At 43.2% G+C, this 27726-nt stretch overlaps 2 protein-coding genes and 1 long non-coding RNA gene across 4 annotated transcripts in view; 1 reads left to right on the top strand and 2 right to left on the bottom strand.

The window, feature by feature from the left end:
- Positions 1–448: 448 nt before the first annotated feature.
- On the bottom strand, positions 449–22120 carry LOC138224250 (uncharacterized). The gene is made up of 5 exons (XR_011182637.1): positions 21642–22120; positions 19248–19298; positions 18578–18658; positions 2647–2749; positions 449–833 (listed from the first exon to the last, which is right to left on the bottom strand). It is a non-coding gene; the product is annotated as an uncharacterized lncRNA (long non-coding RNA).
- On the top strand, positions 4982–27355 carry grapa (GRB2 related adaptor protein a). 2 transcript variants are annotated; one of them, XM_015360250.2, is made up of 6 exons: positions 4982–5396; positions 6470–6567; positions 7834–7953; positions 20482–20650; positions 23699–23853; positions 24520–27355. In XM_015360250.2, exons 1-6 carry the CDS (start codon positions 5319–5321, stop codon positions 24557–24559), a joined length of 660 nt encoding a protein of 219 aa, XP_015215736.1. In that variant the 5' UTR covers positions 4982–5318; the 3' UTR covers positions 24560–27355. The 2 variants fall into 2 exon arrangements, with proteins under 2 accessions (XP_015215736.1, XP_006637212.1); XM_006637149.3 differs by lacking the exon at positions 24520–27355 and having other exon boundaries at positions 4986–5396; positions 23699–24291.
- The window catches only part of slc5a10 (solute carrier family 5 member 10), a 37791-nt gene continuing 35917 nt past the window's right edge, over positions 25853–27726 (bottom strand). The window contains exon 15 of the mRNA XM_069180804.1: positions 25853–26284. Coding sequence (XP_069036905.1) covers positions 26091–26284 — 194 coding nt within the window. The 3' untranslated portion in view covers positions 25853–26090. The remainder of the gene's footprint in view (positions 26285–27726) is intronic.

Genomic DNA, 27726 nt, shown 5'->3' with positions numbered 1-27726 from the left:
CTTTTGCATTTCCACCCCTGCAGCTGCTTCTTGGTCACTCCTCATCCTCTCGCCAGGAGGTTAGCTCTCAGCCAAGCAGGTTAAACCCTATTTGTTGTGACAAAAACACTCCATAAACCTCTTAATATGCTTAATTCTTGAGTGTTGCTCTGCCCAATGAATTCCAGATTAGAACAAGACTGTGCACTAAAACGCCTGTGAGGTACTTCCCAGCTAATCTTATAATATTGTGACAACACAGCACTTATGAAAACATTATGACAACGCAAATTTTTTAGGGCACATCATCAAAACATTCATTACTATATTGTCAGAATATTGGTGTTGTTCAGTTTTCAGCCTGGAACTCTGCAACAAGAATTGTCTTCTGGAAATGTACACATTGTCATTCTCTTAATTAACTAATTAATTAATTGACACCAAAACACCACACATCCAGTGACACTGTAAAAAACTCTTTTTAATTTTGTTGGACATAACCTAAACTCAGCCTCCGTGTATCATTTGGATGGGGCTGTGTTGTTAAAGTATTTAGCATTAGCCTGGTTTTTAGGGTTTTTACATTTTTAGGGTCTGGATTATCTGGCAAACAATTCCCTGTGCAACCCATTCCAACATTTCTCTGGAGTAATGCATCCTTACAGAAGAGAAATTCACTTGGAATGGGTTTTCACAGCACACGGAGTGAAAGGGAAATGAACTCTCAATATTGCCTCCCAGGTTGTCTCTGTCCTTTTCTTCCTCCTGAAGTCCGACAGGGCTCCTGACAGCTGTGTGTGCAGTACAGTCAGGGCCTCAGTGGTTGTCAGGCCCAGGTGCTGAGGCACATGTTCCTGTAAGACAAATATAGCACCCTGAGAACTTCCCCTCCAGTGTCCCCCGTCCTGAATAAGTCAAATCATGTGGCCAACACAGACTGAGGTTTCCCAGAAGGCACTTTGCATGTTGTTGTCATACCTTTATATAATACTTGCGCCCTCCGCCCAGTATGTCTGTATTGTATTTCTAATGTAGTTAACACTGAAGAAACTCTGCACGACGTGTTCCAAAAGGTCGATTAATTTGATCCTCCAATCCGCCCATTCACTCCTCCCTATTTCTTGATTAGATTTGATTAGATTAGAGTTGTCATTGTGGAGTTCGCCTCCCTCCATCGCAGGAGTTTTGTGGCTGCTCTGACAGCGACCTCAGTCCATCAGGACACGGACGGAGGTATTTCCGGGGAAAAAAAGCCGCACGCATCTCTCCAAGCCTTTGCTAACGGCTTTTTTTTTCGTTTTTCTTTTTCTGTTGTCTTACGCTAGCAAAATTCCCAGTCCCTCTCAGCAGACGTGCCCAGTACGGATTAGAACAGGGCTCACCTTAAACACATACTGTACACTTCACACCCTCAACAAACACACTGTGCAACAGGTGCCTTTGGGTACCAATACAAAGACTGTCTCAAAAGGGACAGCAGTACATCACATGAATAAAACCTCAACAGCTTAATCCCTTACAGGATGAATTCATATTTCAATTTATTGCTTTTTCTTTATGATTTATGATTATTATTTAAAAATAATTATGATTATTTAGCCAGCAGCCATATCACTCTGCAGTTCACCACTGGCAGCCCACTGGAGCTCAGCAGGTGTGAGCCTGGTCAGTACCTGGATGGGAGACCTCCTGGGAAAAACTAAGGCTGCTGCTGGAAGAGGTGTTAGTGGGGCCAGCAGGGGGCGCTCACCCTGCGGTCCTTGTGGGTCCTAATGTCCCAGAATAGTGACAGGGACACTCTACAGTAAAAAGGCGCTGTCCTTCGGATGAGATGTAAAACCGAGGTCCTGACTCTCTGTGGTCACTGAAAATCCCAGGGCGTTTCTCGAAAAGAGTGGGGGTGTAACCCCGGCATCCTGGCCAAATTTCCCACTGGCTCTTACCAATCATGGCCTCCTAATAATCCCCATCTATGAATTGGCTTCATTACTCCTCCTCCCCACTGAGAGCTGATGTGTGATGAGTGTTCTGGCGCACTATGGCTGCTGTCATCCAGGTGGGGGCTACACACTGGTGGTGGTGGAGGGGATCCCCATTGCCTTTAAAGCGTTTTGAGTGGAGCGTCCAGAAAAAGGGCTATATAAGTGTAAGCAATTATTATTATTATTATTATTATTATTATTATTATTATAGTGCATCCTCCTAACCTCATCCTATTATAAATGATCCTTTTTATTCCCCATGAAAAAGAATGTACGTCACATACCATATGTGCTGAACAAGAGTACTAAAGCTGCAGGATGCAGGGGCACATCATTGTCTATTTTAAAGAGCTGCTCAGCTTTGACACCCTCAAAGGTAAAGGTCTCACTACCACGATCAAAAATAACTTGAGTAGAACAGGCGATGTTCACAGGTTTTTCAAATGTGGCTCATACAGTTACCATTCTCACACCTCTCATGCACAATCCCTTCTATGAATAAAACCAATATCTGAAGGACATCAAAACCACAACCGAAAGACCTTTCAGACCTTTTAGAGCCATTAATTGACTTCCTTAATTGCTTATATGGTATAATTATCTACCTTATTGCTGTTGTTCACTTCCACCCCTAAAAAGTCCGGAGAGAAATGACAGGGTGCAGGGTTGGTCTGCACTCACTTACCATGTCTTCACAATGGACTTCCAAATCACCTTCATCGGGAAAATGTTTAATCTTCACAGTCCTGGAGTATTCTCCCAGCTCATGACAGTATGCCAGTTGTGACCTGCAATCAGAGGAATCAAATTGGAAGCTTTAGGCGGACGCACACAGGTCAGGTAGAGTAGAACTGTCAGCACCAAATGCTCACAAAAAAGCCGTCTTCAGCTGTCAGGTGCAGACATCTCACTTCACGCAGTTACACCTTGCTTGACTGATGGATTTTACCCTTCAATTTTAATGCTTTGCATCAAGATAGTGTAAATAATAGAGTGGTGCACCAGGATGATTTTATTTTCCTTACCCTTGAAGCATCTGAGTGTACAGCACAGCTTACAGGATAATGTCCTACACTACTTCATATTTCTCTTCACCTTGTATTCTGTGTATCTTGCTACACTTAACTGTAGAAATGGAAAGGCCAAGATGTCCTCATTTTGTGCTGCGTTAGCAGCTGAGGGTGACTGCTAAAAAAAAATCCAAAGCTCTTCCTGTCTGTCAAGGACAAGGGTATGTGAGGGCAACTGCAGGGGGATTTCATTAATGCACGCATACGAAACAGAATTACATCGCCATCTTCATCTGCAACAACACATTTACAGTTTCCCTGCTGGAATTCCTTAAAAGTAGCAGATCAAACAGAAAGTGGCTGCACCAGAGAGTTCAAAGGCCCGCATGGTGCAGACTTCATAGCGTTCCCACTGACTGGTGTGTGGAAGCACACAGGAACCCACCGGCTTCAACAGGGTTAATAATAAAGGAGCTGTTATTAGCTCTGATGACAAGCAGCTTATTAAAGAAATCAATCTGAGTCATCAGTTAGACATGGTCACTTAAGGAACGACCAAACTCAAAGAAACGTTCTGCAAATACAGCTGAGTTTTTGTACATTTGATTTAACTTTTGGGAACAAACTGATAAAAATGATTAAATTACCTGTTGAACTCTTGACTATAATTTATGGGGGTTTTTTTTCAGGATAGTTATCATTGTCTAGTTTTTCATTTCTCCACATACAATGTTCTTTTTATAATGTTATGACTCTGCTGAAAAATGCTCTGTATTGGGTTCATTATCCATGCACACAGGATTTTAGGCTTTTATCATGTTTGACAAGCTTTCATTTAAGATTTTTGCCAAGTGCAAGCTATTCTCTAAAACCTGCTGCTTCTAGTACTTATCTACTAATTCCTGGCTTGGGAGGTTAATTATATTATGCAATAGTATTCATTAAGGTGACTTTAGAATCGCAATATTCAGCAACCTTGAAATTAGGTTACAAATCAGATAATAGACTCAAGAGTCTCCAGGGTAGTTACACACCTATGATGAATAATATGCGCATTAAAAATCCACACAATAATCTTCCTCTTTATTCTGTTCACTCGACTCAATTTCATGGTTTTAATTCAGGAAAGTAAAATCTCTTATTTGGCTAAAGGTTACGTGTACTTTGTAAGGTAAGAATTAGTTCTTTTTTAATGGAAAACTAATTAATGTAGCCAAAGCATTTTTAACATGGATGAATCCATTACATACCTTTAGTGTCTAATTTTGTTTTTTAAATTATTTTACTGGAAATTATTATGGTCATATAATTATGATGGTGAAGAAAGAGGACACATAAAGAGCTGTCATCTAGACACATGTACAGTACATGATATGGACTAAGAGGAGATTGATTCTAGAGTGTTTGCTTTCACAAAACCAGAAAAAATATTCTGGCGTAATATACAGTGTACAGTCTGTTTGGTTTGGTGTAATCAAGGGCTGGGCTCCATTTTGATACTTGTTTTAATAATGAGTTTGTATACCCCACACTTGAAGAATTGAAACCTCATTCCTTTCTGTTCCTCTGCGGCTGGCTTTTAAAGCCTTTTTTTATTTCTGCTATTAATAATACCTCATGTGCCACTGTCTACCACTGAAGACCTGGCCTGTAAGAACAGTCTGAAGACGTACAAGCGGGAAGCTGTGTCAGTTTGCGTCGGCTGCAAAGGAACAAGTAAAGATGAATTCCACATTTATAAGAAGCAGCCTTCCGCAGGACTGGAATTAACCTTTACCTGTTACATAATAATGGGCCGTCGAAATAAAGCTTCAAGGAGATTTCTCTGTGGGGCTAACCTGTTATAAAACCACTGCTTGCCACTTACTGGACACTTTGAACCCATCCCTCAGTTTTGTACTGTCAGTTAATGCGCGAGCTTTAATGCCTTTGCTCCACTGCGCAGGGGAAGTTTTTGAGTGGACTCTATGGCAGTTGTTTTTACCCTTTTTTTTTTTTGGTGCACTGGTTTCCTGTTTCTCAGAGCGCCAGCTTCCCTGAGTGAGAGAGACAAAGAGGCAGGAAGCGCAGGTCAGCTGCCTCGGTCTCTCTCTCTCCTCTCCTCGCTCTCTTTCTCCCTCTGTCACACATGGCTCTGCTGTCCTGAGCATGCGGTGCCACCAGCAGCCCTGCCTCACACACACACACAGAATCGCACGCAGACCCTCCGTCGGCAACACAGGGTGGCTCCTGAGTCTCTCGTTTATTGATTCAGGGCGTCTCCTGAGCTCCTCAGGCTGGTGGTGGTCCGCCATCTCTCCTCTCTTCTTTCTCTCGCTCCTCACACCCTGGATGGCCAGTGGGCAGGATGGAAGCTATAGCGCTGTACACCTTTAAAGCCACAGAAGGAGACGAGCTCAGCTTCCAGAAAGGAGACGTACTCATGGTAAGCTGGGAACAAGCCGGCAGGGAATGTCGAGATCAGGTCAAGTTGTACTGCTTAGGTGTGTCTATATGTGTACATTCAGGTGTAGCTATTGATATAGATACAGGTGTATAAAGGACTTTTACTTGCTGTTTTATGCCTCTAAAGAAACATTCAAATATTTCAGCTACTAACCTGTTCTGTCTTCGATCTTTGTGCTTGCGGAGTTGTTCTGTAGCTGATAGGGGCTCCTACCCTGGGAAGGCACAACGTTCTACAGCTGTGTGCCTATAAGGAGTAATAGGCTAGATGAGAGAGTTTGTTGTGATTGTGGGCATTCAGTGCTCAGAGTAATGTGCTTCCATTGAACTCTTCACAATTCCCTGCAGGTTAATTTATCACATTACGACGCGGATTAAAAATAAACGACGCTCCCGTCAACTAAATTGTTTAGGTCTTTACTATTCTACCTTAGCATATCTAGTCAATCTTTTTTTTTTAAATTGGGATAATTCATTGAATACAGTGCCGTTATAAATCTATACCAAAACAATCTGTATTTTAGACTTGTCCCTGGGGTGTTCATAACTGACTTACACTATATAGGCTATTACAGTGTTTATAGCTGGACGTCATTGTAAAGTTCTACCTTATAAAGTTAGAATTTTGGATAAGTCATGAAGGGAATAAAACATACTTTTTCATTTAGATAGTTTATGTTGTAAACTAGCTTCACTTAGGAGTGTCTCAGATTGTTTTCAATCCCATTTTTCTATATTTCTAACGTTTTGTCTTGTAACTGTTGATAACATTCTAGCCAACAGTTCAACATTTTTGCAAGACGTTCAAAAATTTGAGGTGGTGCTGTTTGTGTTCCTTTACTGTATCTGTGCCCCACCCCATTAATCCTATCAAATATCACATGAACATATTGCAGAAAGTGCTGTAGATGTTTGTCACCAACAAAAGCCTCTTACTGATCTTACACTGGCCAGAAAGAAACACAGTGACGACTGCTGGTCTAAAGCTATACATGCAATGCGTAACTGATCCATAGAAAAGTTGGAAAGACACAACCTTATCTGTCTCTGCAGATCACCAACATGGAAGATGACCCCAACTGGTACACAGCTGAGCTGAGGGGGAGAAAGGGTTATGTTCCCAAAAACTATATCAATGTAAGACCCCACGCGTAAGTATCCCTCAGTGAAGTATGCATACTACAGCTCGGTGAAATCCAGCAAACTGATGAATAATAGTATTAGCAGGAGATAGCAGCACATGGTTTGCCCTGATTTGAAACAGGACACTGAATGTTTTTTGAATGTCAATTCTAAAAGAGTAAGAATTTCTCACATGTAATGGAAAGTGCATGCGATGTCTGAAACAGCTTTTCACATCTTTATGCAACAAAACCCTTTCGTTACAGCTTAGTTTAGTGCCTAGAAGTTTTTAGAGCAGGATTGTGCTCCGTGTGTGTCCGTATTTGTGTGTGCCCTGCGATGGACTGGCGTCCTGTCCAGGGCGTATCCTGCCTTGCTCCAGCTGCTTGAAAGAAAGCAATTCCTTCTCAGTCCGTAGAACCAAATACAAACCCAGGCTTCAATGGAAGCCCTATTCTGTCAGAGTAATAGAACTGAAGCTTTCAAGTCCTGAGCAGAGAAGACTATGATGGCACCTGATGCGAGCATTCATAGCCCTCAAAGACTCGGCAGCGAACTCATTCAGAACGAAAGGTGAAACTACGTGGGAGACACTGAAAACATGAGGACCGCTGCCGTGGTAGAATTCTGGCCATCACAGAGGACAGTCACCACCCCGGGCATGAGCTCTTCACCCCACTGCCCTCAGGCAAGAGATATAAGAGCATACGATACCACTAGATTCTACAATAGCTTCTATCCACAAGCAGTGAGACTGGCGAACACATTTAGCCATCCCCCTCGGACCACACCTACACCATCACCATCTACCTCTTTATGATTTCTTATCTGTTGCACATCTCCAGTCATTGTTTACACGTCTGTATTGTTTACATTCAAACTGTCTGCATGTTTACTTGCACATTGTCTATTGTTTGTTTGTATATTGTCTTGATGCACTGTTTGCACTTTGTTTTGTTTTTTTACACTTGTTTTACAAGTCGAGAGACTTTCTGTAAGTAAGAATTCCATTGTACCAGTACCGGTTACATATGGCAATAAAGTTCAAGTTCAAGTTCAAACAGAAGACACTTCTTTACCAAAAGGGTGGCGGGAGTGTGGAACAAGTTATCCAGCCATGTTGATGAAGCCCATACCTTGGCTTCTTTCAGCTGGATAAGATCCTTGGTTCAGTTAACTACCAACTACCAGAAGGGCTAGACTGGTACAATGGCCTTCTCTCATTCTTAACGTTTCTTCCTGTACGTTCTCAATGGATGACTGAGCCTTTAACGACTGCCTCCCTGTCGCAACAGATGGTTTGCGGGGCGGATCTCCAGGCAGGCTGCTGAGGGCCGGCTGCGGCACAGGGACTGTGGCATATTCTTGCTCCGGGAGAGCGAAAGCGCGCCAGGGGAGTTTTCTCTGTCTGTCAGGTAAGGGTTTGCTGGACAGATGCAGGACAAGTGCAGCTGTGGAGCCACTGTCAGCCATTTTTCTCCGGGCCATTCCAAAAGGTGATCTATTGTGGATCCTTGAATAATGCGCAGTGTCTGAGGTGGGCTGTGCACGCAATGTCAGGCCCTGTTCTTGCTCTGCAGTGTGGGTTTTGAGTTAATTAGCTCTTTGCTGTTGGCTTCAGGTAAGAGATAAGATCACTTTATTGGCCGTATACAATTCCTTGCATTAGGAATTAGTCTTTTCGCATACCCCAGCTTGCTCTCCATGAGACACACAGGCAGGGAGAGAAGCTTGGGGGCAGAGCGCAGGGTCAGCCATTTATACGGCGCCCCTGGAGCAGCTGGGGTTAAGGGCCTTGCTCAGGGGCCCAACGGAGTAGGATTCCCCTGCCGGCCGCAGAATTTGAACCGGCAACCTTCCAGCCACAGGCCCAGATCCTTAGCCACAGAGCCACCGCCCCGCCCACCAAGGAATTAATTTAAACATGTTTCTTGCACCGCAGAACTCCGGTTTATTGCCAGCCATCACTGAGGAAGGGACTGAAGCTCACTGTGGCATTGCGTGGGATTTCAAATCTGAACAGCCGTCATTGGGAAGTAGGCTTGACCATTGTCTGCACTCATGAAATACAGAGATCGAATCAGTGCAACATGATTCTCAATCGATCCCCAACTTTGATTCCTCAGTGATGGCTGGCAATACACCGGAGTTCTGCAGTGCAAGAAACACGTTTCTTTGTCTGGGGACTTAATTCCTTGCTGTCAAAAAACGAATCCCATCATTATGGGCGCACTAGATCACATTGCGCATTTCTTACAGTATTCGCTCCCCATATCTTTGCTCTTCCCGGCACAAATCTTTTTCGTAGAATCCTACCACAAGAGTGAAGGTCGTAGCTCCAAACCTATCACCAAAACGCATGTACAGTAACCATTCCAGATCAAATTACACGTAGGTGCAGCTGTTATGCCTGTGAAGCAGTGAAAAGGAAAGTAAGGGAAAATGTAATTATTTTTCAAAAAAGGAAACTGACATCTATATATACAATTTCAGATGATCCTATAAGAACAAAGGGATTAAAGGAATGTATTTGGCTCCTAGCTGTTCACGTGGTTTATTTTCAGTTTTCAAAGTCTGCGGTTAGCTACATCTGCACTGCAGAAAGTGTGATGTTCTGTTACAGCAATGACTCATTGTCACACCCAATTAAAAACACAAGCACTTATAAAAAAGACATATTGAAATAATCTCTTGTGTTTTCTATAGTAAACTACTGTAGAAGTGCAGTATTGTGATCTAAATTGTGAGAGCACAGTTTGGAAGAGAGGTTTGGATCAGTGTGGTCATAACAGGACAGAAAGCCCAGCACTTGACATTATTCACCAAATTATTCCCTCAACTGATTTCATGATTGTTTTATTATTTTACACCATTAATAGGATTCATGCCTATAATTTATCGGGGGAGTAGTATTGGTGCTTATGGCACTTAAAAAGTTCTATTTTTCTCCAGTCTGGGTTTGTGGTATACACTGTCTCAGTGACTGCCTACACTTCTGAGTAAAGGAAATCGGTCAGTTAGCTGAAAATAATGAGCAGTAAAGCCTATGTTGTGGTTTGATAAAACACACATATATCTGAACAGTACTTCTTCTGCAAAACTGAATCAGTGTACCTTGGAAATATGAAATTACCCCTGGGGAGGCTGAGTGCTGTGAATAAAGACAAAGTAACAGAAAAAAATTAACGTCAGAGCTTGCTATCTACACCTTTTTTCACAATCTCTTTCAAAAAATTCCAAATTGAATATTAATATAATATTAATGCAGTACCTGTTTTACTACCATGTATTCCAGACTTTACTTGAAAAACTGATATCTTGAGCTTAGTAACATTAATCATGTCTGACATCATGCTCTTAAAAAGCCTGTTGGTGCCTATAATAGCTGAAGTAAGACCCATTTCTCCTATATGAGCTTTTCTTTTATTAATAAAAAAAGACATTCCAATAATACCTTACCTTGCATTTAATGGGACAATCAAGATAGATGGGGTCACACGATCAGAACCTTATGAGCTGAAATCCTGTATACATTACAAAACTAGAGCCTAAAAGATGTTTCAGATTTTAGTATCTGTAGGTAAAAACGTGAAGATTTTAAATTGGAAATGAATTCTCATGAAAGGAATATCCCTCTTCATCCCTGTCAGTGGGAATCTGTTTTTTTTCCCCACTGCTGTTGACATAATCCTAAATCATAAATCCCTGTGAATTTAAAAGAAATTGGACAGACAGTTAAGAAATTGGATGTGGGATATTGGTTTCCAGCCTTTTTCCTCTGTTCTCTCTGCACAAATGCCATGAATTCTAAACCACAGAAGCTATATCACCCAGCCACTCACAACTGGCAACTCACTGAAGCTCAGCAGGTGGGAGCCTGCTCAGTACCTGGATGGGAGACCACCTGGGAAAAACTAAGGTTGCTGCTGGAAGAGGTGTTAGTGGGATCAGTAAGGAACGCTCACTCCTGCAGTCTGTATGGGTCCTAATCAGGTCTTGACTCTCCGTGGTCATCAAAAACCCCAGAGAGTTTCTCAAAAAGAATAGGTTTATTAGCCTGGTGTTCTGGCCACATTTACCACTGGAATTTATCAATCATGGCCTCCTAATAGTTCCCATCTATGAACTGGCTTCAATACATCTCCTCCCTACTGATAGCTGCTGTGTGGTGAGCTTACTGTCACACTATGGCTCCTGTTGCATCAACTAGGTGGGGTTGCACACTGGTGGAGGGGAAACTGGATTACCTGTAAGCGGTTTGAGTGGAGTACCCATCAAAGTGCTAAAGAAAAGTAAGGAATTATTATTTTATTAATAACGAATGTCTGTGAATGTGCATAGACATTGCAATGGACATTTTCCCATACTCGTTATGTTTAGCGATGCTCCTCTGTGCTTCCACCACACTGCTTCTCCCACAAACTGGAATCCAGCGTGGGGTTACTACTGCAGAAAAGATGGCATACATTACATACAGTACGCGGTTATTTTTATAGGTCGTGCCGATCTTTTTATGGCTTTTCATTGTGCATCAGTGCTGGGAATTTTTTAAGTCTTTCCTTGTGGAAATGGTTGGCGCCAAACAAATAAGGTTCCTTCGTGTGGGAGCAACCAAGCGAACAATAAAACATGCTTAAATTAAAGAATTAAATTAAAGAAATTAAAGATCTGTATCTCCAGACCAGTGTCAGGAAGTGTAAAACAAGTGTGAGTCCTGCCCCACAGAGCAGCAGGTTATTGTGAAGCAGCTCATTCAGGGAGAATGAGGAATTCGCAGTGTTGAGTCAGCAGTGATATGCTCTCCAAACAAGCCATTTGTCTTGCTCTGGTTGCAGACTGTCTGTGACTGAATGAAGCTGGAAACCTCGCATGGTAATCATAGAGTCGAGTCACTCACTAACCACCCAGAAGATGGAATTTTGCCTGGTGACGGAAGATGAGAATTTGTGTGCATTCCTTTGTCTGTTAAAGTCTGAAATCGTGGCAGGGTAGAAGAACATTTTAAGCTTCCGTTCTGATTCTTTTTGTTGTTTTGGAGTTCCTTCCCTTTTCTGCTTTGAAAACCTTAAAAAAAAACAATAGATTTTCTCTTTCTGGACAGCTGAAGAAAGAAAGGTCTCTTGCATTGAGTTGCTCTTACTGGCTGTACTACAGTCTTCTCCAGGTGCATATGGCACTTTCTGGTCTCAGTCTTGTTGGACTCCTCTAACTTCTCCATTATGATCCAACAATTTTGAATACTTTCCCTTGTTTAAATGTCCTCATTTGCCTCTTGAATTGCTGGTGATTCTGGAGTCTTCATCTTTCTTCGGTTCATTTCCTAATGAGACGGCTCAGGTTTCTGAAAGGACTGTGTATGCAAAGGCATACACAGACAGCGCTGTGCTTGAATGTTGAGGTTTCCTTGGAAATGAGGCATCTCTAGAGTGCAGCTTGAATCCGCTCCTTTTTTCTCTGAAACTTCCCTGTTCAAAACCGGGACCAAGTTGTAGGACAGGGGTCCCCAACCCCCAATCCTAAGGACATTCCACACCTCCTGTTTTTGGTTCCAGCCAAGCTCCTTACTTAACTGAACCCTCAGTTGAACCTTTGGAGCCTTTGCAGGGTATTTTTTCTCTCTCTACTCAAAAGCTGTAGATCTTAAGCCACTTTTGAAAAGGCAACCTCATTAAAAGGTAACTTCCAACGTGTTTAAGAACTGAAGACTATCAAAGAGTGCCAGGTAATGATTGCGTCAGTTCAGCGTTGAACATAGCACAGCGCTCAGCTGGAACAAAGACTGTGAACCTCCCAGGACCTGGAATGGAAACCCCCATACTGCACTCTGTCTTATCTTCTGCACGCCAAGCACTAAAAGTTTTTATGAAGCTGTCAGAACAAGCTCATGCCCCCAGGCTCTCCATGCAAAGCCAAAACCTCGCCCAAGAAGGAAATTTCCAGCCGCGTCCGCCCAGCTCTGTGACGAGGAAAGTCATACCTGCATACCAGCAGCTATCCGGAAACGTAGCTCCTAAATCAAAAACCATTTCGACACACCGCGATGAAAGGGAAAAAAAAAACATGTTCTATGAGTGAATTCCGTTTTAGGGCATTTGCTGATACTACGTCAGTTTAGACTCCCAAAAGTTCCCATGCAATGCAGCTGAGAGGCAAAAGCTTTTGTTCTCGAAAACGCGCTTGTTTGACATTGTGAGTTTTGGATGCTGGATACTTCAACGTCAAGCTTTGAGGTGAAGAAGAAATTATTGCCCAGAAGTGGAAAAACCTCAAGGGAGGTCCTTTTTTCTATTTAACTGCATTGTACTGAGCAATTGCAGCAATGACTGTCCAGTCTGGATAATTGTGCTCCCTGGAAAGCCACATTACAATAGACGGAACAATATTACACATGATCTCAATACAGTACCTCCTTTTCTCCATTTCTATAGCCGTTTGCTTCTCAGAGTGCTGCATGTATAGGATTGGACGCAGTTCATCCATCGCTGAACTGCTGCACCTAGCTGATGTGCAGCAACCAGTCTGCACCAGCAGCCCCACAGCAGTGTGAGAAATAACTTAATCAGCTGAATTCGAGTGTCGTTTTAAGGAGGCCTGATTGTGCAGACCCAGGCAAGGATTTACTCTGGGCATGTGGTTTACCACCTGCTCACTTACAGGACGAACAGTGTCATGAAATCTTGGATGACATGCGTTTAGGCAGTAAACGCATTTTCTGAATCTCCTGAGTCAATTTTCACAAAGTGGCGCATCAAGACTCACCACCTTCAATAGCCAGGATAGGTTCCAAGCATGATACAAAATACAAGTTCACAATAAACCCTGGATTTACCATTTCAGAAATCCTGATGGGCATTTTAATTAATTCGTCGCTTAATCAGTCACAGTTTATAGAGTAACAAATAAGCCGGCTGGGTATTTGACTCCCTACACTTGCTGAATGACATCTCAAGGCCCAGAAGCAAAAGAAGACATAATAACAGAATAATTAACAATATGCTATATTTTTCTAAATCATTTAAAAACTGGCATCCCTTTTCCTGGATGCCCTGTAAACATACATGTCAGGAACTGCCCGGGATCAAAGCACAGTGAAAAATAACTCCTATCATCCTGCCAGGAACTCCTCCCTCAGCAGTGCCCTCCCAGTCAGGCTGTGCTGTTGCACATCTCTGCAGGCCTCCTGCCAGGTCCAGCTCCCATTGTGCTCTGTAACCAGTTTGGGGAGTAACTGTTTAATTTGTTGCAAACCCACACCCTGCCTCGCCAGACTCTCCCTGTTTGCCTTGAAGCCATATCATTCTCAGAAGAGCACAGGGTAAGGTTGTGTAACGACGACAACAACAACAGTTACACAGAAGCAGCCTCCTCAAGTCTCTACACTCAGGTGATTTCTCATCCGCCTCAAATCAGAGTCAGATCGGAGCACTCAATCCTGTGAGTCTCCTGCGACGAGGCCGTGCAAAACGGGTCTCCCGGTGCACAGCGTTTAACAGAGCGGTGCTCTCATGGTTAAGGTTGCGAGAACGTTTTATTTCAAACCGTGATTCTGTTCCAGAGAATGAAAGGCTCCCGGTGAATAAATGCAAATCTGTCAGCTTTTAAAAGGCTTTGAAAGACACACTTCCAATTCCTCGAAATTCATTTGAATGCTCACGCATGTGACAAAAAGCCCTTTTCGGTCCCTGCAACCAGAGTTCAGTTTGCCGTTTGATTTTGGTTTTCTTTTTATACAAACAATGTTCCTTCAGCATGAAGAACTGTTACCTGTGGCACATGTCCTCCTCTAATACGAACAAAGATGAGATACAGTTACAACAGTGATAAAAAGAGGCCGATGCTTCATAAGAAAATCCTCTGACATCACTTTAAATGGAGTGAGAAACAGAATCATTTTGTGATAAAACCACTCATGCTCACTGGTATTTCAGATTGCAAACACTTAGACTACGCTTAGCCCTGGACAAATGTTTCCCGTTCAATGCATTTTCTAAACCAATTGGCATCTTGGACTTTATTTTTCCAAGCTTACCAATTTCCCTGAAACACACACCAGCTCCTATGATTAAATCAATCATTTATGCAAAATCAGATGAGCCACGTTTGGCACAGCATGTTCTCCTCTGGAAAATAATGCACTCGGAAAACTAAAATGTCAATTAAAGATCGAATAATGGGAGCATTCTTATTTAAACACCACCTCTCTGCAGAGAAGACAGAAACCTTCAGGCACGAGGTGATTTCTCCAAAAGCTCTCCTAATTATGAAGGCGACGCATAAATGCACCCTTAAAGACTACAATGTCTTACGAATTCAGGTATTGTGACTGTCGTTATAGAATCGTACCTTAAACTGGCTCTTCCACATTGTCCAAATGTGCTTTTCTAAACTAAATGATTTTGCTTTTTTTTTTCTATGAAGTAATCATTTTAACAAAAGTCATTAAAAAAAATGATTGATATCTTTCAGATTTTGGCAACAGATACACGAGTCTTCAAATTACAACCTGTTTCGCTGCTACGGGGTATCTTAATGTTTGACTGATGAGAATGATCTCTTGCCTTCCAGTCAAATCCTAGATCAAGGCCAACCACAGCCGATCAGTTTTCTTAATTTTCCTAACAGGCTCGAATTAATTATAAGCAATTATAGTCATTTATGATGGAACCCAAAAACAGATTTACTATCCTGAGAACTGGCTAGCACGCTATTAAAACCGCCACAAGAATATGTATTCTACATCTCAGGCTTTTGCCCTCGACATTACAGTTTGCAGATATTAAATAGAATTAATTATTTTGCAAGACTGGACAAAGTTAAAATCCCGGGGCCTGAATCAATCAGAGGTTTGAAAACATGAGCTAGGTGGCAGACTGGAGATTGACACTCCTGCTACTGTCCAGTTTGAGAAAAGCCTGAGCTGCCTGTGAGACTGTAGGGAAAATACAGCCCCTCTTTGCTCCCAGCGTTTTGCTCACTGGCTCTGCTTGCCTCTGGCTCGTTCCTTAGCTGTAAGCTGTCTGAGCTAACTGATATTAACTTTCACTCCTCAAGGTAACTGCTGCAAGGCCATTCTTGACAATATCTGTCTGGGAATCTCTGCCCGTGGATTATTATTACAGTTTAAACGCCCATGTGATCAAAGAGCCTGCAGCAATGCTGGGTGGAGTCCGCTTGGAGTTTTATTTTTACTGGCTGGCCACTTTTATGAGCTGTTCTGTGTTTGTTTATTTCTGTTTCGCGGGCAGGCTTCAGGAAAATCGAACCCAAAGAAAGACGATAGCATCCTTTCCTTTTCCCATTCTCCTCCGCCCAGGCTGCTGGAAGGACTGAGGACAGAGAGGGGAAAACTAGACTGACTCCCATGTGAAACAATTGGGAAACCATTTCAAGCCATTCTTTGTGCAGAGGGAAAATCAGGAAAACCAGAAATGCTGGTTACATCACATACTGCTCTACTGAAACAGATACAGAGCAGAGGTATAACATATGGAACTTTGTTATTTAATTGCACAAGTTTAAGGCAAATTCACCATAATTCCCCAAAGAATGCTCCACAGCTGAAACATTGTGTTTCTTTTCTCTTCTTTCTCTTTTCAGTATAGAATAAACCTTTACTTGACCATTCAATCATTTCATCATTCATTGCAACCCGTTCTTCTTGCTGATACAAGTTCGTGAGCCAAAGGGCTGTATCCATGTGGATATGTTGGAGAAATCCATCAGGGTGAAAAGATGGGTCTCTGAGAGCAGTCAGAGTAGTGAAGTCAAAGGAGATTCGAAGCTCCATCACAGACCAAAGCTGATGAGTCTCAAATCCACTTAGTGGAAGAGACTGGCCGCAGGGCACAGGGGAATTCAAGAGACCTGGGTAATCATGTCACCACAAGAAACTCACTACATGCTACACTTCAGTCACGTTCATCCCTCAGCATGTGATGAGCGATCAGGACCGTGACTGCAGCACGGCATCACTGCACCATGACCTGTCAAGCGACACAGCTCAAAACTCAGAAGCCAGAAAACCCAAACACACCTCAGACTTGCTATGCCGAAAGACAAGTCCTGGAAATCAATACCCCTGAGACTGGAGGGAGGAACGTTGCTTTAAATAGGCTTGGTATTCCATTTTAAATAGGCATTTAAAATTCAGAACAAAAGGCACTTTACCCAAAGAACTGTGGGAGCGTGAACTGAATGCTGATACGATGGCGTCCTCCAAGAAACCACTGGATGTGATCCTTGGATCAATTAACTACTAATCAGCATGTAAGTTAGAGGAACCAAATGACCCCCTCTCATTTGTAGCTTTTCTTATGTTTTTAGGTTGTACGCTTTGAGCCCCTGTTACATTTTCAGATCAACAGATCGGATGGGAATATGTGAGGGCTTTCTGTTATCACACTTCCTCCTGGCACCCCCCTCCTTTCTTCTTCCTACTTTCACATCCTCCTAACCTTCGCGAGCAAGAGCCAGTGGCTAAGGCTTACAGGACAGAAGTCATGGGAAGCCAAACTGAGCCCCCAAAATAGAGCAGAGCAATACTGCTGCTACAGGTATTAGGAAATAAGACCAGGTGCACATCTTGTGCAAATTGGTGTGATTCAAATTGTCACACACACAGGTGCCACTGAAACAGCAGGGAAAACCAGTGTAAAAAACCCTTTCTGAGGTCTAACCAGTTATTCAGGCTGCATTCATCTTACATCAGCAGCTAGTTGGTTCGAAACAACATGGTTTATAGAAATCGGATTTACAGTTTAAGAAGATTTTGCATACTAAACTAAACAAAGAGTGCCGCTACGTCCAGCTAAAATAGTTCAATAATTTAAATATGTTTAGCCTTAATCTTACCTGTTCATGAGGGGATCTGATTCATGTATTCAAAAAAAGGCACTAACAAAGCAAACCCAGTGGGTTGGATTTCTTCAGAAACAGGAGTGAAACTCCAACTAAAGTAGAAACTATGTGAAAGTGCACTTAAAACTGAGAACAAAAGACACTTCTTTACCCAAAGGGTTGAAAGAGTCTGGAACAAGACCCACCCATGTTGCTGAGGCTAAAATCCTGCCTTCTCTCAAGAATGGGTGCTGGGTGAGATCATATCACTTAACTACTAATTCTAGTAATGGAACAGGACACTTGGGCCTCAGTTCTAATCTTTCTTATGTTCCAACACCAACATCAGTTTGCTTTACAATACACTAAATACAATACACAAGGAGCTGCAGGTCTCCACTCAGAAGTGCCCATAGCAGAGTTCTAGTTCTGAAGCAGGACCCGTTTTAACACACAAGGCACAGCATGTTTTTTTTCCAAAAGCAGAAAGCACACAAGATGAAGGTGGGCTCTAACACGCTCACAGCTGGGCACCTAGAGAATTTACCACCGTGTTTATTCTGGAGAGATTCTTTTGAAAAAAGAATAGCTGGTTTTATCAGAGAGATTCTCATAAAACCCCTGGGGTTTTAAGTCAAAATTAAAATTAATTCATTTGCATTATCTCTTTCTATTCTAACCAAACAAATAGCTTGTTTCTGGATTTATAAAAGTCCTCTTCAGATCTTAGCAGTATTCAAGAATCAGCACTTCACTAATTTGTACTAAAGAGTAGGTCCCTCAGTATCCTAAGACTCAAGCTTATCTCAGAATTAGATGCACCTCAGGAGCAAAATACCGTCTTCTGCAAATTGAAAAAAAAAACACTTATCAGTGAAGTTTTAAAAGTAAAAAAAACTCTGTTCCAGCACCAGTGGCTTATCTCTTTTGTTGACAGTAATTTTGGCCGGCTGCCTAAAACCACAGAATTTCTATGAGCTTTTGGATTTTTATTTTATCTGAGCCTCCTTTTTTCCCCACTTTCCAACGAAAGCTCAGGCGTTTGTTGGTCCTGTCTCATCTTGTCACACTGGGCGGGGGTGGACTTTGAAAAACATGTGGAGTGATGTTCTGCCCCACTGTGCCAGCACTGAGGCCTGGCTCTGTCCTACTACACGATGAGCTGAGCCGGACTTCACATGAGAAGTAAACTTTAATACTTACGTGGAGCAACAAGCACAGACTCCCCTGCCTTCTCCCATCCTGTGCTGGGTGTTAGCAGTTCAGTTCATAAAAGCCAACCATCTGCAATGGTCAAAAAGTCAAAGGACAAAGGTCATTCCAGTGGTTTTTGCAGCGACCTGGAGTTGTGACTCAGCTGCTTTTAGTGAGCAAAACACTTATTCTCATCCCCAACCTCCTACAAAAGAGGGAAGTCAGCAAGCCTTGGAGAAAGATATTTTTCTGTTAATGTTACAAGGACAAAAAGCACACTCTCTGCAAATCCCATTTAAACTTACAGAGAGGCTTTGCAGACCTATTAAACTGCAGCTCTCCTTTTGTGAGCAGAAATATTTAAAAATAAAAAACAGAAGCCCCTCTAAATCCTTGTCATTTCCCACTCAAGGTGTATGCATGATGGGAGTAGCCCCCATCTTGCAGAGTAATTGCTGTTTGTAGCTCATTGCTGTGCATCGGTCTCAGAAAGTCAGCTGTGTGAAAGTCCGAAACGTGATAGAGTAAATATTACATCACTATAGGTCTTTGTTGAGAGGGAGACACTGAGTCTTCCTGAGTGAAATCCTGAGATTACCGCTGTGGAGGGGACAGGAAAACTAGCAATTAAGGTCTGAAAGTGAGTGTTCTGGTTCAACACACGCAGGTCCAAACTCACCTCACACTTAGGTTCTGCAGACAGCCTTTTCCTTGTGTACAGCACATGCACCTGAGGGAGCAAAGGCACATGATTCGATCACAGGTGCTGGAACTGGGTCAAATGAAGAAGAAAGCATGCACATTTTATACTGTATCCAATGTATTATACTGTATCCAACAGCTCAGGAAGGTATGACTGCTAGTAATCTCATGAGATGTGACTTGTTCTAACAAAAGCAAGGCTCTTTGAAGTTAATTCTTTATCAAAGGTTATTCTTGAACAGGCTGCGGTAATGTTATTGCTAGCATGGTTATCTTTATGACTTTTACTGATACAGCCTTTTAAGATTATAATGAAAAAAGTCTCAGGTCACATCCTTCTTAATGAACGTACAACTGGGACAGCTGGTCTGTGCCGCCTTAGGAAACAGATGTAGTCCTACAGGATTTGAGAAAACTATTTTTAACAGCCTGTAGAACTGTCACCGTGTGTCACCAATAGCCTTAACAAACTAGAAATGATTATTACACTCAAAAAAGAGCTATTAGCTGGAAACGCCCAATCACTTTTCTACAGGGAATTGTATTACATTAGTGTAGCCAGACACTGAGCCTTTTTCATAACAAGCTGGTACAACATTTTCTCCAAGGGAGGACAAAGAGAAGTATTCAACCGTGTGTTCGAATATGTGCTTACGGAGCAGGAGAGAATCCACAGCAATCGCAAAGTTTTGAGTCAAAGGTCCAACGAAAAAACATTCTGAAACAAACATGGATGTGGCACTTCTCTCCTGTGTCAGTAACGATGCAATCACATCGCACTCTGTATGTCTCAAGAGCTCTCGGGACTCAATACAAGTTAATCCTGGGACATTTATGACCCATTATGCTAGCATTTTCTTTGGAACACACTGATTACTCTTAATAACAAGAGCCCGATTGTTTCTAAATCTCCAAGATCATTGTGGGTGTCAGCTGAGTGCAGGCAACTAATAAGTAAACATTAGAAGGTAGAAGTCAATAACTAGATAAGCTGGCTGTTCCTTTTTGAGGTGATTAATACCAGGTAAGAATTAAAGAAAAGCTTATGTATCACGTAAGTAGGTCCAGCCAGTCAGTAACTCCCTAGAGAGAACTCCTAACAATGTAAACTCCAGAGTTGCACCGGCACAGAAAGAGCTCCTGCTCTGTCATTCATGGTCCAGCCAGTGTCTCCTGCTCTCCTGACCCTCGTGTTGATTTTCGTCCACCAGCTATGGAGACCACGTGCAGCACTTCAAAGTCCTGAAGGACAGAGGGGGGCAGTACTTCATCTGGGACGAGCTGTTCAGCTCCCTGAACCAGCTGGTGGAATTCTACAGGACCACAAGCATCGCCAAGGAGAGGACGGTTTTCCTGAGGGACGGGGAGCGAGTTCTGGGGGTAATCGCACTTCCGTTTCGCCCTTCTGTTTTAATCTTAGGCTGGTCAGCTGGCAGACCTGCAACTGGGGCAGTTTCCGCTTGGACTCCACAGGTGCCTGCACTATGAATAGGAACTAACCCACTCGCTTCCTTAAGTATGAGTCTTAACGTTGAAAAAGAGCCTAGTGTAAGCGCAATGTCAGCTGAATAGCTCAGTGCTAAGCATATAATTGCAGGCTACCAGAGTGGCCATAAATCACTTTTAAACACTGCGAAACAGGTCTCATGCTGTGCAATTGTTTTCAAGCAACAATCTTAAGATCATGATCCTTTTCATTATAATTAGCTAACCAATCTGCAAGTCCCTACACAAAATCATCCTGTTGTTCCTGGCAGCCCTCCTTGGCTTGTTTCATACTACACGCATTTCAAAACCAGTGTCAGAACCTGAACTGGGGCCAAAATAAATGATCACACATGACAGTATGTTCTTCTTCGAAGCAGCAGACCCACAGGTTTGCCATACAGACTTAAAAGATTTGAAAAACCTCTGTAGGGGTGAAAATAAGCCTTCCATTGCACAGCAGTCTGAGGTTCTACGAGCCAACCGAAGGTGCTGGATATTTCAGACCATATGTGGGGTAATTGTCCAGGGCAATTAAGTGGGATCAGACACTCCTGCTGCTGCAAAAATGGGCACATTAACCAACCTCTGCAACTGAGGATGTGAAATAGAACACTGACGTATGTTTTGTTTTGCTGTTGAGGTGAAACTGATGTGTGCGTTGTGCATCCAGCAGGCACAGACATCTCCCTCCACATCTCGCTCTTCTGTAGCTATTTATTCTGGCCATTTCAGCTGTATTTCTAGTTGACCATACAGCGGGCACACAGTTTAGTGCCGGTCTTACCCAGCTGCCACTTTGCTAAACCACTAACACAGCTGCAGCTGGTGTGGAAAGGAGAGCACGCTCTTTAAAGATCAGCCCACACACAGAGTACAGAATTACCTCCTACTCTCAGTTCAAAAATGCGCATCCCCTTAAGTTCCTCTTGATCCTCTGGTTCGTGTTTCACCGTCTGTTCTGAAGAGGTCTACTGGGTTGAATCAGGATTTCAAATACCTGTATCGGGTCCCCTTCGTTGTCTTCACTGTTCAAGACAATGTGGTACAAAACCAAAATCAGATTCCTTGTAATAACTCATTGATGGAAACTTCAGAGATTGAATGTAAGGACAAGACATGATTTTGAAAGAAAACTTTTTTTCACTAAGGGAAATATTTTGGATTATAACCAGGTTATACTTTTGTGGTATGTCTCTGAGGGTTTCTTTGTTGCTATGACTGTTGCTATACTTAAAGAATACCACAGCACAGTCCCACATGTCTCTCTTTCCGTCACAGCAGATGTACACAGAACTCATTCCTAACAATTACAAGAGCCGGGCTCCGAAGTGCTATTTTTCAGACTAGGACTTCAAAGGGCACGACATCTGTTTCACAAGACAACAGATCGTTGTCTATGTCTACTGCAGCCATGCTGCGCAACATTTTAAAAAAACACCAAAACTGTCAGATTAGGTGATCAACCCAAGTTTTGTGCCTGCTTTTTAAAAAGCCCATGACGAAAAAATACTTGCCTTTTTTCTTTGATCTGGAGCTTTGGAATTTCTCGTGGATTTCTTGTGTGGGAAAGGTGGTCCCTTTTTTCTCCCTTATAAAATCTCGTCTAGGCAACGAGGGGCGCAAATCAGTTATCCTTAGATCCAGAATGTCAACACCTGCCTCTCAAATACATTGCAAGGCAGCGACAGGTCAACCCTGCTGAGAACTAGAAACATCCTTCAAAAGAAAGCTTCTAAAAAGAATAAGGAAAAAAGGCATTGCAATCAAGCTTGGCAAGGGAAAGATATGATAGCAAGAAATTGGCTTATTTTTATTTGACTGATGCTTTTACCCAGAGGGGCTTACCATTGTATTTATATGAACAACTGGGCACTTAACTGAAAGAATCACAGCAAAATCCCTCAACAGCTGTAGCTCACCCAGGATTTGAACCCGCAACCCCCCAGTTATGAGTCCAGAGCCCTCTCCATTGTGCCGCCTCAGACAGGTGGCACTCCATCCCATGGGGCTGGGTAATCTGTATCCACACTGGAGTGAAGAGGAGTGCCTCTAGCACAGGGAGGGCAGAAACCGGCTCTGGCAGAAGGATCATTATCCCTCGGGAATGATAGCCAGACATCTACTGAGTCACTGGGAGCGCGAAACTGGCCCGGATTAAAGTCTGATCCGTGCTGTTAAGAAACCCTGGGCTGGGAGCTTAAAAACTTTCAGCGCACTCTAAATGTATCACAAGCTTTCCTTTTCGAACAGAAGGAAGCAGCTTCACGTCAAAGCCTCTGGACTTAGAACGCACATATTATTCTCATCTCACAGAAAACAAAGTTGTGCAAAACTGCCTCTGCTCCAATTTTTAGCCTGCCTTAGATTCCACACTTCAAGCTGAATTATGAGCACCCTTTCAAAGGTTATGAATTTCCAGCTCACCTCCTGCACCAGAATCTCTATCTGCACGCTGATGTACCCTGTGCTGCTCGTCTCTTGCATCCACTCTGGTCAGTTCTGAATCATTTCCAAGCTGGCAAAAGAGGGATCTGATAATGACATCACGGATTGCGAGTTCCTCGCTTGCTCGACAGAGAGCCGAATGGTGGCACAGAAGCTTATTTTTCTCTTTCTGGTTCAGCTGTGTGTCCTTGCACAACATCACACAGAGCCGGATTGTGTTCACACATAATTTATGAGAGAATCAATAAGTATTCAGGCGCCCGAACTAGGTATTGGCAACGGAGGATTTCGGAGACTTTGACTGCCGGCATAAAAATAAGATTATGTTGTGTTTAAGGTGGCCGTGAGAAGGCTTTGCTTCCAGATGAAGGTGTCACAGAAAACTGAATGTCTGGTTAGAACTATCTGCCTCTTTTTTCCCGCCTAAATGGGATTGCTCACGTGTGGGCGCAATCACTAAACCTTCCCCGGTGCTGTTCTGTCATCTCCCCGCAGAGACCACGCCAAGCTCGGGCTCTCTTCGACTTCACTCCCCAACATCTGTCCCAGCTGCGCTTCCTGCGCGGCGACGTCATCGACCTCCTGGACTGCGCCGACTCGGGCCGCTGGAAGGGCCGCTGCCAGGGCAGGGTGGGCTTCTTCCCCCCCGAGTACGTCCAGCCCATTTACCACTGACCGGGCAGAATGAGGGCGGGGCTGCCAGGAAACACTGCACCACTGCGGAGAGGGAGGTGGGGGGGTGGGGGGTGGGGGAGGGGAGGCCAAAATCCACGCCAAACGCCCCAGATCAAAAGGCTTTGTTTCAGGCTCAGCTGCTATCTCACGCTCACAGCATCCTGTACAGTGTCCACAGGAGTCCCGACGCGATCTCGAACAAAGGGGAGAACCGCAGGCCGAGATACTGAGATATGGGGGAGGGGTTCTGGAAAGTGACACAGAGAGAGAGGTGGCAAGAGATGAAGATCCGGCAGCTTTACGTCAATAACGGGATCGTTTCCAGGCCCCGAAACTGCACTCATGGTGTCAGGCACTAAAATTGCCCTAAATCCAATGGATTGACATAAATACATTCATAATGAAATGGTCGAATTGTCACGAGGGGCACAGGGACCCTGGCTTTCCCTACAGGGCTGTGCACATGAATCTCAAAGAGTCAGCAGTTGCACGTCTGCCCATCTGAAAACACCAGATGGATTCTGTTTACCAAGTCAGTGATTACCCTGCTATACGAATGAGAAAAATGACCTGTTTGTTTCTGTGCGGATGGTGAAAAATAATAATTATTATTTTTTTCCCATCTTGACCTTTGAGCACAGCTGCCTGATAGAGATAACAGTGGAATGTCAAAAGACCTGATGATCTTCAGAAAGAAGAATTAACCTGACACTAGCTACTTAGCACAAAGGTCACCACCGCCCAGATGGAACTGAAAACATTCCCTGAGATGGGTAAAAAAAGAACAGTAACAAACACGATGATCAAATAAAGATGCTTTTTTCTTGCGCTTCTGGCTAATGTGTCTCAAGGCATTGAACTGGAAACTCGTTTTCTTTGAGGGGGGAATTTGGTGTGTTGCTTAATAATTTAAATCCTATAAATTCAACGTTTTCTAACAGAAAAAAAAAGTCTTCTGTTCAACATTACACTGCAGTTAAACGAAGAACGTTTTTTTCCCAGTGAGATTCCCCCAGCACCACCCGACGCTGGAGGAACAAGCAGAATCAACCGGAAGACTTTCAAACTGCTGCCTTTTTCTAGACACAGGTCAAACCCTGGAGGGGCAGCGAAGCCGATCTTTTTTCCTGTAACCCAATCTGAAACTCAAGTCTCTCACTCGCCCTGCTGGGAGGAAGGGTGTGAGAAAACACAAGCTGGCTTATTTCTGCAGCCAAGATTTCTACATTAATGATGGAGCAGCTGAAAAATGTTTGCATGTTGTGTAGCAGTCGGATACAATGCTGGGAATGTTGGCCTTCAGGGACACTCCCCTGCAGATTGTAGCTGCTGAAGCCGAGCGCACAGCAGCCAAGGTCAAAGCCGAGGAAGGAGACACATCCTCTGTGCAGATTGTGACAGTGACACTGAACTCTCCCCCTCCTGACTCTAAACTCAGCTTAGCCAGCTGGCTGGAGCTCTCTTCAGCGACGCTGTGTCTCACATCTAGTTCCGAGACTGAGAGCTCACTCAGTTTGGGTCGCTGGTGTAAAACAGGCTGAGAAAAGATCTGAAAAGGAGATTAATTGTTAGGCAACACTTACCAAAAAAAAAAATACCTTAACGATCTTGCAGACCTGGAACCTGAAGTTTTGACTAAAAAATGACCCAAAAAGTTAAAACATATTTATTCACGCGGCACTTTTTTTATCATTTTGTTTTATTTTCCATGGTTCAGAGGACACACATTTACAATTATCATTGCATCACTGCTGCTGACAGGCTTTTAAGGTTAGCTCAGTTTCCAGGGTTTTTAAGACGGCCCTGAAATCATCACCACACGTACCTTAGCGATGTTAAACAGTTCAGTCCTTACAGCTTCAACACAAAACTGCAATGAGAAACGGCAGATAGTTTCTCCACATATTGGAAATTGAACTGCAGTGACATTTTAGAATAAATTACAGTCACAAAGATTTTATAACAAAAAACAAATGCCTGTGTGGCCATTGATTGATACAGCAACAACTCTCTACGTTTCCTCTAATTTCATTACTTTTCCGCTTTTCTTCCCTTCCAAACATGCCCTCGGCCCACCTCAAGCTGCATAAACGCAATAAATTAGGATCACACTTTCCTCGCCGCACACAATCGGCAGCGAGGTGCCCAGGAGGTCAAAGGTCGGATGTGTAAAGAGCAAACTTGCCCACCCCGCCAGAATCAAAAGATCTCGTTACGCGAAGTAGGCGTAGAAGAAGATGTTGACGCAGATGAGGACGATGGCGTTGATGCAGCAGACGCGGGCCCAGAAGGGGTTCTCCCTAGTGCTGCAGATGACGGGGCGCTTGGGTACCCCACTCGTGCGCGACCGGGCCCTGCAGAGCGCGCTGCTCCGTGCGCAGTGACCATGCCACTCCGGGCCACCACCTTAGAGACAAACCGCAGCGATAAGGAGGACAACTTTTGCAAAAGAACCCTCTGCAGATCCCGCCTTCCATCTGCTTGTCGGCCAGCATCTCACCGAGTGTGTGCCACCACCTAGGAGTTTCCAGCCCATAACTGAATAAAATCAAGCGTGTGCATTCACTACTGCACCCTGTGTGCCTGAGTACAGGCATCGCTTTAGGCAGTATTCCCTCAAATTTTGAAATCCGTGCAAAATGGACTTATTCCAATTTGACGTGCATGCAAAATGACGCTAACCAATGCTCTTGCACTGAGCAGACACTGTGGATGGCTACAGTGTCACATTAATGCATTCAGCGTGGCCCTGCAGAAGCTTTTCTTTTCGCAGCTGAACATGGGCAACCGTATGATAAGTAAACAAAGAATCCGAGAATTAGAACAGAAAAAGCTCGCAGAACTACATAACTTATGACCACGAACGGTAGATGTGACAAATTTCTAAACTTATGGCCGAGTCAAATTACACTGACCGCCAGGAAATCCAAAAGTACAAGTTCCAAAAAGGTCTGGAATGAGTAATCACTGTTATGTTCTCTTCCTTCATTTTATTTTAATTTTACTTTCATTTTATTCTTCCCTCTGCTCATTTACCAAACTATTTGACCAGTAACACACATTTCAGCCCATCATATCCTGTTTCAATGTGCCCAGTTTTGAATATCCTTGTATTGAACATAAAACAATAAAGCAAAATGACCATATACAGTATAGGTGTGTGAGAGGTTACGAGCAAGAATATAGCCTATTTGATTGACAAGTGGTCAATGTATCTGAAAAGGATTAAAAAACACACCTCACCAGAGACACAGAGTGTGCCAGAGAAGTTAGGGCTACATGAAACATGGAATTTCATAGAAATCCACAAAGATTCTGAAATTTCAGACTCCACACAGAAAGTAGGGAGATAATATATCTGGGGGTGTGATAGCTTGAAATGTAAAATATTCTGTTATGACAAATGTAAGCTATTGTGCAGTGCTTAAATGTAAATGATTTTTTTCATTGATTCATGATTAAATTGTTTTAATTGTTTTTGTTTCATTTTGCTTATGATCATTTTAGTTGGTATAATATTTTTAATACATTCCACTGCAATTTGGATGCATGTCAATGTGCAAACACCTTTAGAGACAACATTCAAATGACACTGGATAAATGACAAATCTGCACATTATGCAAAGACATTTACCTGATCAGCCTAATAAGACCATTAACCAGGGAAACCCCACAACACTTTCCTCCCTGAAGCATACGTGTCCTGTATTAAATCGTCAACTTTAAAAGGGCTAGAAAGTGTTTAGTGAATTGTGCTTCTTTCAGCCAATAATAAGGTCTGGGAGTTGACTACAGCAGACCGTTCTCAAGTTTTTCTGTACCAGGATCCAGCTCCCTAAGTCTCTTAC

The sequence above is a fragment of the Lepisosteus oculatus genome, chromosome 19 (genome assembly GCF_040954835.1).
Source record: "Lepisosteus oculatus isolate fLepOcu1 chromosome 19, fLepOcu1.hap2, whole genome shotgun sequence".
In the NCBI taxonomy this organism is placed as follows: Eukaryota; Metazoa; Chordata; class Actinopteri; order Semionotiformes; family Lepisosteidae; genus Lepisosteus; species Lepisosteus oculatus.
Note: the sequence above shows the minus strand (reverse complement) of the source record. Positions and strands in the feature narration are given on the sequence as shown.